Source organism: Ambystoma mexicanum, chromosome 5p (assembly GCF_040938575.1).
Source record: "Ambystoma mexicanum isolate Mex_15411 chromosome 5p, UKY_AmexF1_1, whole genome shotgun sequence".
Taxonomy (NCBI): domain Eukaryota; kingdom Metazoa; phylum Chordata; class Amphibia; order Caudata; family Ambystomatidae; genus Ambystoma; species Ambystoma mexicanum.
The window spans coordinates 811,282,161-811,297,718 of NC_090930.1; the positions used below are offsets into that span (position 1 = coordinate 811,282,161).

Genomic DNA, 15,558 nt, shown 5'->3' on the forward strand with positions numbered 1-15,558 from the left:
TCAAAGGCTTCATTTAACATTGCTAAAATTGGGGGGAGCACCTCTTCTTTATATGCTTTATAAAATTCACTTGGGAGTCCATCAGCCCCCGGAGCCTTGCTAGTGAGCAGCTGCCTCACCACCTCTTCTAACTCCTCCAAAGTAATCGGTGCATCTAGCTCCTCTCTTTCCTCAGCGCTTATCTTGGGCAGTCCTATATACTCCAATGTTTCTATTACCGTAGCGTGGTCCCTTCCCCCCTCATCTCCATATAGTACCTTGTAATAATCTGCAAACTCCTGATTAACTCCCTCTTGAGCGTCAGCTGTGCTACCGTCTTCCCTTGTTATTGCTCGAATCATGGGTCTAGGGGTTTCGCTCTTGTATAACCATGCCAGGAGTCTCCCTGTTTTATCCCCTCCTGCATGCTGTCTTTCTATATATTTTTTATAGTTGAGGTTATACAGTCTTTCCCAGTGCCCCTCACATTCATGCTGCAGTTTGAGCATCAGTTCCATGTCTTCCTTAGTTTTACCTCCTTTCTTCAATGCCTTTTCCAGTTCCCTTTCTGTTTCTTGTAGGTCAGCCAAGATCCCCCCCCTGCAGGCCTTTAGATTTTGCAATGGTTAACCCTCTCATCACAACTTTGAAGGCTTCCCATAATGTAGCCGCTGAATCCACGCTACCAGTATTCAATTCAAAATAATTTATAATCTCCTCCCTCATATCCTCCCTGAAAAAGGGATCCTTGAGTACCTCCGCTCGGAGGCGCCACGTCGGAATCCTTGCTCTCGGGAGGCAATATTGCCATCCGAGGACCAGAGGTGAGTGGTCCGAGAGGACCCTTGCTTTGTATTCTGCTTGCGTGATCTCTGCAATTACCTCTGACGTAGCAAAGACATAGTCCAGCCTCGTATGTAGCTGCTGCAGGGCTGAATAATGCGAGTATTGCCTTTCTTGGGGGTGTCTCGTTCTCCACACATCTCCCAGGCCAAAGTCATCCAGTAATGTCTGCAACGCTTTGGCAGCTGGGGTGGGTCTATCTACCTTCCCATCTGATCTGTTCGCTCTCGGGTTTAACACGCAATTAAAGTCCCCTCCCCAGATCACTGCGTTCCCCATACATACACTTAGGTTGGTACACAGTGTTCTGAAATATACCGCTGTGTTTTGATTGGGGGCATATGTATTCACAATGCTTATCTCCCTATTCTCTACCAGTCCCCTCATTATGACCATCCTTCCATCCGTCTCTGCTATTTCCTGCAACAGTTGAAACGGGACATGCAGCGCCACCCAGATAAGCACTCCCCTTGCATAAGCAGAGTATGACGAACCCGCCACCACCCCTTTACATTTCTTAGCAACCGTCTCCATTTTTTCCCGTGTCAGGTGAGTTTCCTGTAACAGTGCGATTTCTATCTTTTGTCTATGCAGGTACAACATAACCTTGTTCCTCTTTAAATAGCTATTAAGCCCCCTGACATTCCACGTGATTAGTTTAAGGTCTCCCATGGCCTATCAGAATATCCCCCACCCCCCACCAGTGCAGTCCAGATCTAGCCTCCATCTCAGTCTATAGAGCTTGTTTCCCAGCTTAAACTCCCCATAACTACAAACACCCCAAACACCCCTTCCCACACAAACTCCCCAACCTCCCACCCTCCCGCCTCCCTATCCCATCCCAACAACACCCTCCCCAACTGTTGCTCAGCTCCATCCCTGGATCTCAGGCACCCCCGCATCTAGACCTTTCTGGCAATAGCCCATACTCGCGGCTCAGCAGTGTCAAGCAGCCCTAGTGGCTGTCTTCCTACTAGCTCTTGGGGGGGGTAGATTGCCTCCATTCTACTGCTCCTATTTATTACTGTTAGTATTTCCCAGTCAACTTCATACCTATTATTATCTATATTCCAGTCCAACAGGATCAATAGGTCCAAAAGTGACATAATGCAGTTCGAATGTTGAAACATAACGTAATGGGCTCCTCTCTGCTCAGCACCCAACTGATTTTACTACATCCCCATCACTTGTCGTGCTTCCCACGGTCTTGTTCTTCATCTCGATCCGGGCAGCCCTGCAGGTCCAGCCACGCCACCGCATCCTCTGGGGTTTCAAAAAAGAACGCTTTACTTTTGTGAAACACTTTTAGCCTTGCAGGGTACAACAACATGTATTTGATACCAGCCGCATGCAGTCTCCTCTTAACTGCCACATAGCTGTATCTCTGCCTTTGCACTAACATTGTGTAGTCTGGATACGCCGTAATGTTAGTAGATGCCCTTTCAATCGTCCCACCTTTACGAAAATATTCCAGGATTTTTTCTCTGTCTTTATAGTTCCGCGAGGTCCGCAAGGACCTGATGATTTTCTCCCCCTGGAGTGCCGCCCGCAGAGTCCGCCGCCGGGCCCGCCCCGGGGCAGCGGGAGTTCGTGGCGTCTTAGTAAAGGGGTCCATTGTGGGTTGTTTGCTTTTAGCCCTCAGTCCTTTAACCACATAATGCGGTCCTGTTTGTGTTTTCAGTTCTGGGTTCCCCCCGTGTCGTTCACATTCCATTACCTGCAGCCCCACAGCGACACCCGGGCAACCCAGGCTCAGGCACGTACCCTTCAGAGAGTTGCAGTATGCAGCAGCGTACGCTGCACTCAGATTTCAGGTGGGTTGTGCTCTACCACGTACCTTCGTTGTCAGCTGCAGATGCTGCTCTTTCAGGTCAGCTTCTTCGTTGCCACTCGCACCTCAGCCCAAGCTGATATCCAGGCCACCCCGGTGCACATTTATTATATCCCCATGCGCTCCAGTGTCCGCAGCGCTGCCACAGGGACGCCCGAACCCACCTCTTCCCCGTGCGCCGCCCCCAATGGGTTATTTATGGTCCTGTCGCCCTCCTCGGGAGGGCCTGATGTCGTCCGGTTCCAAGGGGGTGGGTTGCCATGTGCCCCTTCTCTCACTCCTCCTGTTATAGCTATGCAGCACCTTCCACGCCTGGCTCGCCCTGGATCCCTGCAGGGGTGCAGGCCGCCCTGCCCTGCAACAGCAGCACTGAGTCACCCCAGGCGCAATATTGGGGCCTGGGTGCCTTCTTTAAAGGCCTTGCAATGTGCAGGGTCTCCCCATCTTACATCGCTTGGCGTTGTACTGCCTGCCCACAGGGGAGCGGCACAGAACAAATCAGCCCAAGTAAGCGCAACGCAGCTCACTGCGTGCATCGCGCTGCTTGTTAATTAGGCCACCTGTCTGTATCGCGTTGTCTGCTGGCTGGGCGCGTATCTTGCAGGCAGCATACTTTCCGGTGCCCGGGTTGTACTTTCCAGTGCTCCGAACCCAGCTTACGGCCGCGGACCGCAAGCCCTCACTTCCTCGCTGGCTCTGCAAAACGTTGTTGCCGGCAGCCGCACACGCTACTTATGTGTGGGCGCGCTGCCGGTACTGTCGCTGGATAAGACCCAGCAGCCCCTCACGGCAGCTCCTCACCAGCACAGGGGGCCGGGTCCGCAGCCATATCTCCGCCAGCGGCAATCAGCCGCCTCACGCTCCTCCCGCAGCGCCACTCTGTGCTGCAGTCTCCTCGGGGTTCCGCTGCTTCTACCATTTAGTGCCTGCAGTCAGCGCGGCTCCGACCCAGCCTCCGCCCGTCCTTTCTTCCATCTATCGCCACTCCGGCAGCCCGTTCTGTAGACTCGCCAGCTGGTTTCACTGGTCCCTTTGTTCTGTTGCGGCCGCCATTTTGTCATCATACGGCCGCATTCAGGCCATGATACAAAGTATCAGATCTCCCGTAATCCTTAACCAATTCACTCGCGGGTAGACGCATCCTCTTCCCGTCACTTTTAGACGCCCATGCTGTTATTTCCATGTAGTAGTCTGTTGGCTGGTAGCATACGCTACAGAAGATCAATTGCCGGATCGCGGAGCATGATGGAGTCACAGCCTACTCCATGGCTGCCAGGCCACGCCCCCCGTGTACTATAGTTAGTTGTATTTACGGCCAGGCCTTAGCCTCTATCCCCACTATTTTCTTCAGCTGTCTTTGTACCTTCTCTGGGAGCCCCTGTACTAAAATGTGGTAATAAATTGCTGGTGTCTTGTCCCACTGCTCCCTAGTTTCCAAGCGCCACTTCTCCTGAATCTCCTGGATGTAATCAACAGGATCTTCATTCTCGCACATCTTGCGTGACGTTATAGCTCCTATGTCTGACGTGTCTGGATACTGTGTTCTTAGAGCCTGCCAAAGTGCATGTCTGCAGTTAGCAAATGGCGCTCCATCATGTGATGTGTCAGTTGTTGTTACCCCTGGGAAGCCTGCCCTCTTCCATATGTCATCTGTAGCATCCCCCAATATTGATATTAGGAGTTCCTTCACGTCCCCTACCGCTAGCTTTTGCCCCGCAGTGTGTTTTTCAATCTCATATATCCACTTCCCTGCTCCTCCACTTAGTGATGGGAGCCTGCATTTAATATTTTCCTCATCAGCATGCTTCCAAGGGACATATTGTGGTCTGGCCCCTCCCCTTTCCAGAAGTGGCACCAAATTGTACCCCCTCATCTCCCCCTGTGCCCGTGGGGTTATGTCAGTGTATTCATCCATCCTCTTCCTCTGTGTCGGGTAATTCTCAACCATATAAATATTACAGTTTACTATTCTATCGTCCCCTTCATTCTTACGTCCTCTCCTTTTGCCCTCTCCTCTCATCGTGGGCATACTTGTCCGTTCTTCCTGTCTGCGTCCTGGGTGGTCTCTGAGTCTGTCGACATACGGGGTGTGCGCAGGGGTTGGTGTTAGTAGGCGTGGTGCTGGATGTTGTGATGTTACAGAGCGTGGTGTTTGTGCTTGTATCGGTGTTAATGGTTGTAACGTCCTCCTTTCTACCTCTCTTACCTGCTCATCACCTTCCTTGTCTTCTCCCCTTGTTCCGCATGACCATGGTGACTGGCGGTTGGTGCGTGTAATGTACAGTTTGTCTAAACTTCCTCCGTTGCCAACCCCTCCGCTTTTCCCTACGCACTCTTCCTCCTCGCTGCAAAATCCATCAAGAAAAGACAATCCTCACTTTGTGGGTTTTCCACCTACCGTTACTGTCCTTAAATCTATTAGGTCCTCTTCCTTGCGCCCCTCTCTTTTAACAGCTGCCCCTTGTTCTGACGTTGTAGCCACCTCTGGGTCCTGGCGTGCGTATCTTCTCATTCCGTTCTCCATCCTCCTATCTCAACTCCCTTCACCCTTCTTCCCTATTATTACACCACCTATTTCCTTTCTCTTCCTTCTTAGCTCTTCCACCACCTCAGCACTTACCTTCGCCAATATTCTCTCTTCCTCTTCCTTCCTATTCCACTTTTCCCTTTCCCTTTTTAATATGCTCTCTATTACTTTACCTTCTTCATATTTCCGGGCGCTTTCAGATCGTATTTTCTTTTTCCACAATTCCATTTCCCTTTCTTTCTCTTCCTCCTTCCGTCTTATTTCTCATTGCTCCGCATGCAACACCCTCTCTGCTATTGCCTTCATCCTTTCTGCTTCCTTCTTCTTCTCTTCCATTTGCTCCTTTATCCTCTCCTGCTCATCCCTATTCTCCTTTCTCTCCTTCTTCCTTCCTCGTGTTTCCTGCTCGAGTTGTCGTACCAGTGCACTTTGTGACTTTCTTAATTCAGTCAACCTTTCCTCCAACATTTCTTCCTCGGCCTGTGACAGTTGGCTCTCTCCTGTGTTACTCACCTCAGTCCCTATCTGTGTATAATACAGATCTTCCTTAGCCATCCTCCCTACTGCGTCGTCCTCCTCCTCCTCCTTCCTCTGTTAGTGTCCCCCAAGCTTCAGGAGCACTTGTGCTGCTATCCATTCGTCTCGTCCTATGTTTACAGTATGTTCCCCACTTTTCTTCCCTCCCTTTGCTCCCTCCGAGGTTGTGTTTGATCCTACCGTACTCATTACCTCCTCCCCCCTCTGGTAGCTATCTATAGGGGCATATGTTGGAGGGCTGTATGCAGGGTTTGAGTAACCCTCAGCAGCTGCCAATTGTTGTCTGGTGGCTTCTCTTAATTCCGTTATTGGGTATAACCCTCCTTCTTCCTTCTTCACTACCTTCGCCAGTGGCATGTCGTCTGCCCCTTCCTTTTTCACCTTCTCTTCTGGTACTGTACCTGATCCTTCCTTCTCCTTCTTATCCTCTTCTGTGCGCAGTGCATTGCTGCTTTCCGTGCCCATGTCTTCTTTGTTGTCTTCCTCCTCTTTCACTCGCTTCGTTTCTTTGCTCCCTTTCTCTTCTGCCGCTCCTTCCATATTAAACATCCCCGTTGCCCCTGGCTTGGTTCCCTGAAACATCTTCCATAAGTTAAACATCTCCACATGGTGTGCTAATTTTCTTCCCTTGTACGTGTTGTGTATGTATGTTAAGAGCGAGTATTAGGTGTATGCGTCAAAGCTGCCGTTAGGCGGTCAATGTGTCAGTATTTTGTTGTCTGTTCCTTGTGTCCAGTCTATACTATAATTTATAATTTTCGTCTTGTATTGGTGATAGTAGCGTACAAATGTGTTGGAGCGGTGTAGTTAAAGCATTTCCCCACACTCCAGACCCCGATCCACAGTATGTTGCCATGCTTAGTTTTCCTATTCCTGATATCAACCTTCTTTACCTGGCCCTGTAAACTGGGCACTTCCGACCGTCCGCTGAAAAGCAATACAATTGTAAAATATACCGTTTTTTTTCCTTTATTATTCGCCTCTCTTGATGTCAGTAGTACGGCCCCTATGACCGCGGCACACGAAGCCCCCTGCGGCTGCGTGCCCTGTGTGGCGTGCTTTTATAGCCGCCCCACCTTTCCTTCTTCAACCCTCTCCCTCCTTATTTTCGCTTCTCCCTGCCGAGCGTGACTGGCGCTCTCGTTGCGCTTCCACCTCTCCACTTTTTGCCCCTCCCTTATCAGGAGTTGCCGGCCTTCTCCGTGCGCAGCCTCCTCATCTGTTCTATTCCGCCCTTTTGTTCTTCCTATCCCCTGACCACCCCTCGATCACCCCGAGATGGTCGCGGTGTCCTACACAAGCCCTACAGTGACGTCACCAACTTCTTCAAGCTATTACCGGTAAGAAACCTTTATAAGATGAACGAGCACGCATTATGTCTTCAACCCTTTTCCCCCTCATAAACCCCACAGCTGTCCTCTCACTACAACCGGAGCAAGATAAACCACAATAAACTCGTTTATACGCCCCTCATCAGGGGAGCTTAACCAGCCAATTATCTTCCGCACTTGGAAACAATCTAGCTACCTCCTGCGGGGAAACTTCATCTACGCAACGAGCTTCAAAACTCAATTAGTAGGGATCCGTCTACTCATTGATCTATAACGCCAATTCGTAGGAAAGCCACATCCCTTTCCTACAGGTGCCCACGACCTGGACAAATCAGTGCCTTTTCACAACCGCACCTGGTGCCTTTCAGCTCCACCCAACTCGCTCTGTGACGCGGTAGAAGACGGCTCTCGTGCCTGTCCAGCCACCGCTCACTCGTCTATCGTCACTTATTTATCAAATCTTTTACAACACACTGTAAACACCTCCCGCCACCCTTTTCAAAATTCCTCCCCCCACCCGCACAACATTACGTTGCTCTTTGGGTGTGTCACACTCAGTAAGTCCCCGTGAGGCGGGGCCGCCCGACTGCGTGCACCCCTCCAAAGCGGCTCGCCACCTCCCCTCGTCTGGACCACGTCTGGACACTCGCCAACCGCGGGCGGGATACTTCTCAAGTCGGCTCCCGAGGGCCAATATCCAGGTTGCGCTGTCCGGTCTTCTCGCAGTTCTGCGATGGTCCTGTAGTCTTCAAAAGGGGGCAGTGGCAGAGGGGGCCACGCTGCCGGGTCTCCTCGCTGCAAGAGGCCCTGGAGTGGGGGGGTAGACCTCAAACATATCTCAGCAGTGCCTCCAACTTATCTGGGTGATCTCCCGGGGGGCTGGCAGAGCCGTCCGCGGACTTCCGGGCTGGGGAGGCCCCAACTCCTCCTGCGTCCCAAAAGGAGTGTGACACACGCACACAAGGAGCAAGGCTATTACTGCTGTTTATTAGAGTAACGGCAGGGATACGCTCAGACCGTATGCATCCGGTGAGGCTCTCGTCGTCAGTGGGGCTCGCAGGCCCTTTTTACAGCAGTATGATGCGCTACTTGCGTCACCTGGGGAAAAAATGATCACAAAACCTATCGCCACTTTGGGTTGGTCCCCGAGTGGTAGGGTTAGTATATATCCCCTATAGGGAGAGATATTAGTGGACGAGGACAGGTCAGGTGGCACACTTGGGCTGTTCTTAACAGTTGCTACATTGGAATTGTTACAAGGGGACCCTTGGTGATTGGCTAGGAGTAATGGCATCAGTGGTGAGCCCCTTGTATTTTGATTGCTTCTCCCGCGAGCCCCCAAGCCTGGGACCACCGCTGTTTCCAGCTCACGGTGCACCTGACATTAGCAACAATGTGCAACTATATGTTTGTGCGGACAATGGACAGGTCTACTTATGGGCTGGTGAGCAGGTCTTTCCCATCGCTGTAGGCGTCCAACTTGTTGCTTCGTTGTTGCAGATTATGTCACAGACGTGGGACCCTAGCGGTTCTCCGTCTCGTAGGGTTGGCACCTTGTCAGTTCGGCTTGGTCACGTGTGGGGAGACCGTAGCTGGAGTAGAATTATGAGCATTAGTTTTTGTATTCTGTCTCTGAGGCTTGGCACCTGCAGGTGTAACCTTGGCGGTGGTGCGCGGCATGCGGTTTGCAACATCGTGGCCTTGGCTGCGGTTCATGTTGGGGGCTTGTTCCGCATAGTCAGCTCTTGCATTTCGTTCGTGGAGGATTTTCGTTTACGAGGCTCCTGCCTGGGGATACTTGCTCTGCGGCCTACTTGGGCCTAGTTCATGGGTGGCGGTACAGAATCCATATTATGGGGGTCGCGGGGTGACAAAGCGTCATACACAACATTAGGTATACATGGTAGCGTCCTCATAAAGATGGGTAGCGAGAAAGCATCAGCAAGCATATACACAATCTCTTCCGGCGTCTTGCGTTTCTGCGGTGCTGTAGAAGGCCTATGTGAAAAATAACCAAGATGCATGTCCGTGGGTATGTCAGTCTGCTACGTCATAGCACTGAGTATGTTCTTCGTGTGGGTTGGTGTGTGAGTGACCAGTGTGCATGGTGGCACGTGTGTTCTTGTCTGTTGGCTATGTCGTCATGGCATCTCTAACGATGTGGATACTTGTGGCTGTTGTTTTAGTCGAGCTGATCCATGTTGCAGGCGTCGGCTTGAGCATGGCGTGCTGGTGGGCATACCACTAGTATGTGTATGTTTTTGAACCAGGGTATTTTGTCATCTGGTAAGTACGCAAACTCCTGCCGAGGGGGGTGTCTGGGCCGCGATCCCCTGGGTCATGGTCTGGATGAGTTTGGGGGGAGGGTGTTATCCCAATCTCCCACTTCAATACATTTTAATTCAGGACATTAACGATGTGCTTTACAACGCACGTGCTACAGACTGTCTTTGCCGGTGCCTTCCCCTGGGCTTTGGGGTATCGAGTAACGTTCTTATCACCTTGTTACCTTTTTCCTCCGATTTTGAGTATATTAGCAGTGTGCTGACAAACAGGAATTCATAGCTTTAAGTGGACATTTAGTGTTTCAGCTCCCAACTGGCTGGCTTTCTCGTGATAAACTGCAGCAGTTAACTCAGTTGCTACATTACTTTATCTCTCCATTACAAACTATGCACCCCACGGGTGCCTCAGACTGTTTTTTCCCAGCTGTAGGAAAAGGGAGCTCCCAAACATCATGTTAAAATGGCCATAGGACCCATGACACATCTTTAGACAGCCCTGGCTTGCAGGTCTTTACATCAGTGCATGTACATTGGTATTCATTTGCAATTATGTAAATGCATTGTTGCTGGCACATCTTCTTTCCTTTTTTAAATGGGGATACTAAATGGATATGTGATGGTTAAGGGGTATAGTTTAATTTAAAAGAAAATGAGAGGGGCGACGGGTTTTGCACTTTAAAAAAAATGCTGCATCAGCACGAATTCGTTTACATTGATGCAGATGTGTACTGATGTGAATCGAGCGATGGAAAGACTTGGTACTAAATAGGTGACAGAAAAAGACATAGGTTATCAGGGAAAATATAGAAGGATCATGTTTATGAACGTTTAGGTGCCTGATGCTCCAATGCGCCTGGAAATGTAAAGAAATATATTGAAGATCCTGGTCCCGAGTAAGTTCAAAGGTTTCTGTAGATAAAGGAGAATTTATTTGAGAACTCGAGTATGAGAAGCCAAGGGAGTCCTTTGAACAGCTCCTACTTTTGCCCGTTCTTGATCTGACCTGCTATACAAACAACTCCCTTAGCACATCATTTCAACATTTAAAGCCATGTCTGCATATTGGTATTTTACCCAAGTTCAAAGTTCACTGTTAAAACTAGAAATAAAGTTGAATCTACATAAACAAAACAACTTTAGTCTCGGACTTCAGAAAGAAATTATACCTCTTTTGGCAAGAGATGGAGGCGCTCTGGCTCTCGTGGCACAAAATAAATAATGTCTTTCTGAAGTACTCAAACTTCAGAAAGAAATTATTTCTGTTGCAGCGAGAGATGGAGGCACGCCACCATCTTGTGCCGTAGAGGAAATATATATTTCCTTTGCGGGTGAGAATCTTGCAGGTGCTATGGCTCCGGATGGCATCCATCTCGAGCCAGGAAAGAAATGATTTCTTTTTGATATGGCAGGAGATGGCGGCACTCGGACTCCACTGTGCAGGTTAGGAACCAGGAAGCTCTCCATGCTTGAGAGCTTCCTGGTTCCAGCAGCCGCTTGCAGAGGATTGCAGCAGAGGAGTCACTGGGGGTGCCCGGTGACTGGAAGCAGGTAAGAAAATAAAATTGTGTGTGCATGTGAGGGTTCTGCATGTTTATGATGTATTAGTATACGTGACTGCTTGCAGGCATGCAAGGGTGTGTATTACGTATGTATTGTGTGTATGAATGAGCAAGTGCCTGGGTGTGTGCGCGAATGGTGTGTGCAAGTGATGGAGTGAAAGTTGTATGAATGTGCGAGTGTTTGTGCTGGGCCGAGAAGTTGATTTTGGTGGGTGGGGAACAAAAAGGGTAGAGGGTGGCGGCAGGAGGACTGTTGTTGGGCTGCGCTAACACTACATTTTTAGTGCCCCTTTTTTTGCAGCCAGTCTAGCCATTGCTTACTGTGGTATGGCATTTTTTACTGCGCATCTATAGAAACAAGCATGATAAGCGTTATTTGGTAGACTGGCATTTTGGTTATGCTGGCCTAGCTATTTATTACTGTGGCATGACATACTGAGTATCCATGATAAAGCAAGCATGATAAGTGTTCTGATTTGTCTAGACTGACCTATATTCGAGCCATTTTAAGCAGGTTTTCTTATTGTGGTATGGCATTTTAATCGCAAAGCCAACAGGAGTATTTTCTTAGTGGAGGTATTTCTATATGCTGGTAGAACCAGCATCAACAGGTTTTCTTCTAGTATCATTACTGGCATTATGCACAAAGCAAACCTAGAAATGTGGGCAAAACCAGCGTGAAAATGTGTTTATAATAGCATATGTTGGGAAATGCTGCTTTGCACTGTTGGTGACTTGCATCCATTGGATGTTTTCATAGGTTACCCTACAGAATGGATTGCAAACTTTCTGGCATTTTAGCAAATCTTTCACAGAAAGTGTGCTGTAAAATATACCATTGTAACCCATTATCCCAAAAATATTCTCTGGTGAGACCCTCCCCCCTCCCTAACATTGTTTCATTGGTTCGGCTCCTTCACTACGCTTTGTTGCTCTTGCATACTAGTGGCAAATATGTATTGTTCTCCAGTGAAAAAGCTAAGTGAAAGATTTAAGCTTTGATAAAAAAAAAACATACATACATACATCTTTCACCTAGCAGTGTCCGTGTGCCCCTGCAGCGGCATAGTCATCGTGGGCATTGTGCATGCATGGTGGTCCAGACCAGCCAGGAATATGGTGCATCCCGTATTTTGTTGTGGAGCTTGGGGGAAGGCCCTCCTCAGCATGGCTCATGGGGGACCAACATTTGGGTTACGCCACAGTGTTGACTATTGGGTCTGGACCAATCATTTCAGTGTACTTCATGAATGCTGAATGTCTGAATGCTACAACCATGGGTGAATGTAGTTAGTCTAGCATACTTGCCATTGGTGAAAAACACATAACCAAAGTGCTGGTCCCTGACATGGGGGAATCCTGCACTTCGCTATTCCAGCTCACGCGGTAGGGCAAAGTCAAGTACCATCAAATTAGTTAATAATGACATCTATTGCAGCGATTAGAAGCAGGGGAGGTTCTGGTATAAAGTGCTATGCAAGAACAAATAAGATTCTCTTTCTTGCAGTCGTGTTGTCTGACACTCATGCACTGCCCTTCGGTATCATGCATGTTTATAACCTAGGATTACATTTTTGGAAAGAATTCTAAATGCAATTGACAAACCTGACTAAACATGTAGTAATGAATGTCGAAGCCTGTCTCGGTTAATTGTCTTGTTGTCTAGAGGGGCCTAGCAGTTTGGGCTGCACTGCTCCCATTGGCAGCAGATCCAGGACTGATTCCAATATGTTTGGTCCCCTTTTTTAACGCATGGACATGCTAAAAAGTGCATGAATGGAAGGCTGCCGAGAACATTAATTCAAAATGTTCAATCAATACATTTTTGGTTATTTTTAATGTTGAAGTTATAGAGTTCTTGAATTACTTTGGAAAAGCCTGTGGGCAGAAAAGTCTAAGCTGCATGCGTTCTTTTAATCAAGAACATTTGGCATGCATTAGCATGGCAGCTTAGGGCTGTGCTATGTAGACCTTGACAGAAGTGTGTATTTTCTCCAGGTAATTGCTCTGGCAGATGCTGCAGAGGAAAATCAAGGCAGGCTCTTACAGGACTTCACCAGGTTGAAGAGCGCCACCCACCTGGTAATACTGCTGATCGGCCTATGGCAGAAGCTCAGCAAGGACCAGATCGCCATTTTGGAAGCTACATTTTTGCCTCTACTGCAAGACACTCACGAACTGGTAAGAACTTGTCAATACTCTGTTAAAATTACTAAGACTTTGAAGTATAAGGGATTGTTATTTTCTCTGGGAATGTATGCAGTGGGCTTCTCCAACACAACTGTTGACGCTGTGTTGTAAAATGTTATTTTGTGGATTTCAGAGTAAATGAGCGAAGGGCACATTGGTATTTTCAGAAATGGCAAATCTAAGCAAATTATGATAGAAGTAATGTGCTTAAACATAGCTCAAACGTGTGAGATAGACTGAAAACCCTAGGTTGAGTTGTAGAGCACAATGCACAGATCCTCAAAGAAAGAAGTAAATGCTAGGATAAAATTCCCAGCGTTAGCTATAGTGTATATAGGGTGGAATTGGACAAAGCCATAACAAACGTCCCGGAGGGATCTTTTAAGGAGCCTGACCCAGAATGTAGCTGAATTCAGAGGGATATTTTAAGATGCCTGAAGCAGAAACTAGGTCAAGGGAGGACCTGCTGATCAAAATTCCAGGAGACGCCTGTTCCGGATACCTGAACGAAACCTGTGTCCAGAAGGGAACTGCTGAAAGCCTACAGTAAAGCCAGGAGAGACCTATTAAGAAACCTGCTTCAACGCGAGGCCCAGGAGGGAACACTTGGCAAAGCAGACTAGAAGCAAGGTACAAGAGGGACCTGTTGAGAAACCTGGAAAGACCCATGCTCAAGGAGGTGCCCATTAAAAGCCTGACAAGAACTTAGATCCGTGAGTGATCTGTTGAAGATCTTGAATAGAATCAAGGTCCATGAGCGACTGGCTATGATCCCTGAATGGAATTAAGGTCTAGAAGAGACCTCAAAGTTTCTGGGTGAAACCAATGCAAGATTTGTCGACAGTCGCTGAATTGAGCTGGAGAGAGGACCCGAAACACCTCAGTGCAAACCGAGAGGTCAGTTAAGCCAGACCAGACTCTGAGGATTGGCTGCAGGAGCCAAATTGGGGAGGCATTTGTTGGTGTTTTAAAATAGGGTGGCACTTGTAAAAGTAGGCTTGTGAAATGTTTGTTTGGGCTGAACTTCCGTACATTCCTGTTGGTAGACTAGCATAGCCTGGTAGCTAGGGACTTATTAAGTATTAATTTGTTAGGAGTAGGGATTTGGTCTTTTGTTGGGCCTCCATTTGCAATACGCTTTATTTCTGAAAGACTCAGACTTCTGAGAATAGGAACATTGCGGGCAGGGGGAGTTGGAGGGGAGGAGTGGGGAAGGGATTCAGACATAACACACCAATTTACATTTTCCCTATCCATTCACAGTTTATTTAAAGAGAGTTATATTGTTTGTAGTTTTTACCCCTAGGATCAAGAGGCATTAAACCAATCCTTACCATATTCAACCTCTTTTAAATAAATATTTTAGGCAAATCAGTGTTGTGTGTGTCACGTAAGGCACTGCTCGGCCAAATGTAGCTTTTAGAGGCAAAAATCCACTGTCCATTTTAAAACCAATTCTGGTACAGTGGGCCTTGATGGTTTACTAGGGCACTTGAAAACCTACAAGGACCCTGCACTTGCCCTAAAGACCTCTTCCTACCACTTCTCACTGGACTGGGGGTATTGTGTAAAGACAAAACCCTGAGATCCTATTTCCTTGGCATTTTCTATTTTGGAGCTGCTGTCCATAGCCTTCATAGCTAGAGGTTGCATGAAAACATTAAGTACTTTGGTGTTCACTGTGACAGATCTAAGGATCACGTCCCTTGTCATACTCGGACCAATACTAATCCAGGGGCCAATATTCAATATGATAAAAAGGTTTATCCCAATGTTCCTCTTTCTAGCCTTCTTAGGTCACGTGCATTATCGTGGCTGGGGAAAATAAATCCAATAACAGAAACCGACGTAAAACCAACCATCTTTGGGACTGGAACGAGGAGGCCACATGAAGAGGCACAGAACTGTATGCAACAGTCCAGTGGTTATGGAGAAGAGAAAAGAAAGTTGACTCGGCAATAAAAAACAAAACACAGCCACGGCCCAGGTTGTAGCAGGGCAAGCAGTAGTAGAAGTAGCTGTCGTTGTAGTAGTGCCGAGAGAAATGAAGGCAGGAGATGCCATAAGGAATGCAGCAGCAGGGATTGTGGAAGCAGCGAGACAGCAGAGGAAAGCAGAGGAGGTGCAGAAGAAACCAAAGCAGACTGGGTGGACAGCAGAGGAGAGGAGAAAGCAGAGAGGGATGAGAGATAAAACATGTGGAAAGCCATATCACGATACACAGATACAGACAACGGCAGAGAATAATTCAGGATGCCGGAGCAAGGGCAGATACCCGGGCTTCCTTCAATGACAACACCTCCAGTTTTCAAAGGTACTGGGAGAGTGGTAAAACAGGAATACGCCCAGGACACCAAGGAGTGCAATGCAGGTGGATGGATCTATTGGATGGGGTACTGTAAACCCCATATTAAAGATACTGTTCCCTGGTGAAACGAGTGGCAGTCCACCGCACCTGCACCCAACCAATGCTGGA

At 48.3% G+C, this 15,558-nt stretch overlaps 1 protein-coding gene across 5 annotated transcripts in view; it reads left to right on the forward strand.

Annotated features, from left to right (window-relative positions):
* The window catches only part of BBS9 (Bardet-Biedl syndrome 9), a 3,505,410-nt gene that overhangs the window by 2,685,111 nt on the left and 804,741 nt on the right, over positions 1-15,558 (forward strand). For all 5 annotated transcript variants that reach the window (XM_069613236.1, XM_069613237.1, XM_069613239.1 and 2 more), the window contains one exon: positions 12,891-13,073. In XM_069613236.1, coding sequence (XP_069469337.1) covers positions 12,891-13,073 — 183 coding nt within the window. The remainder of the gene's footprint in view (positions 1-12,890; positions 13,074-15,558) is intronic.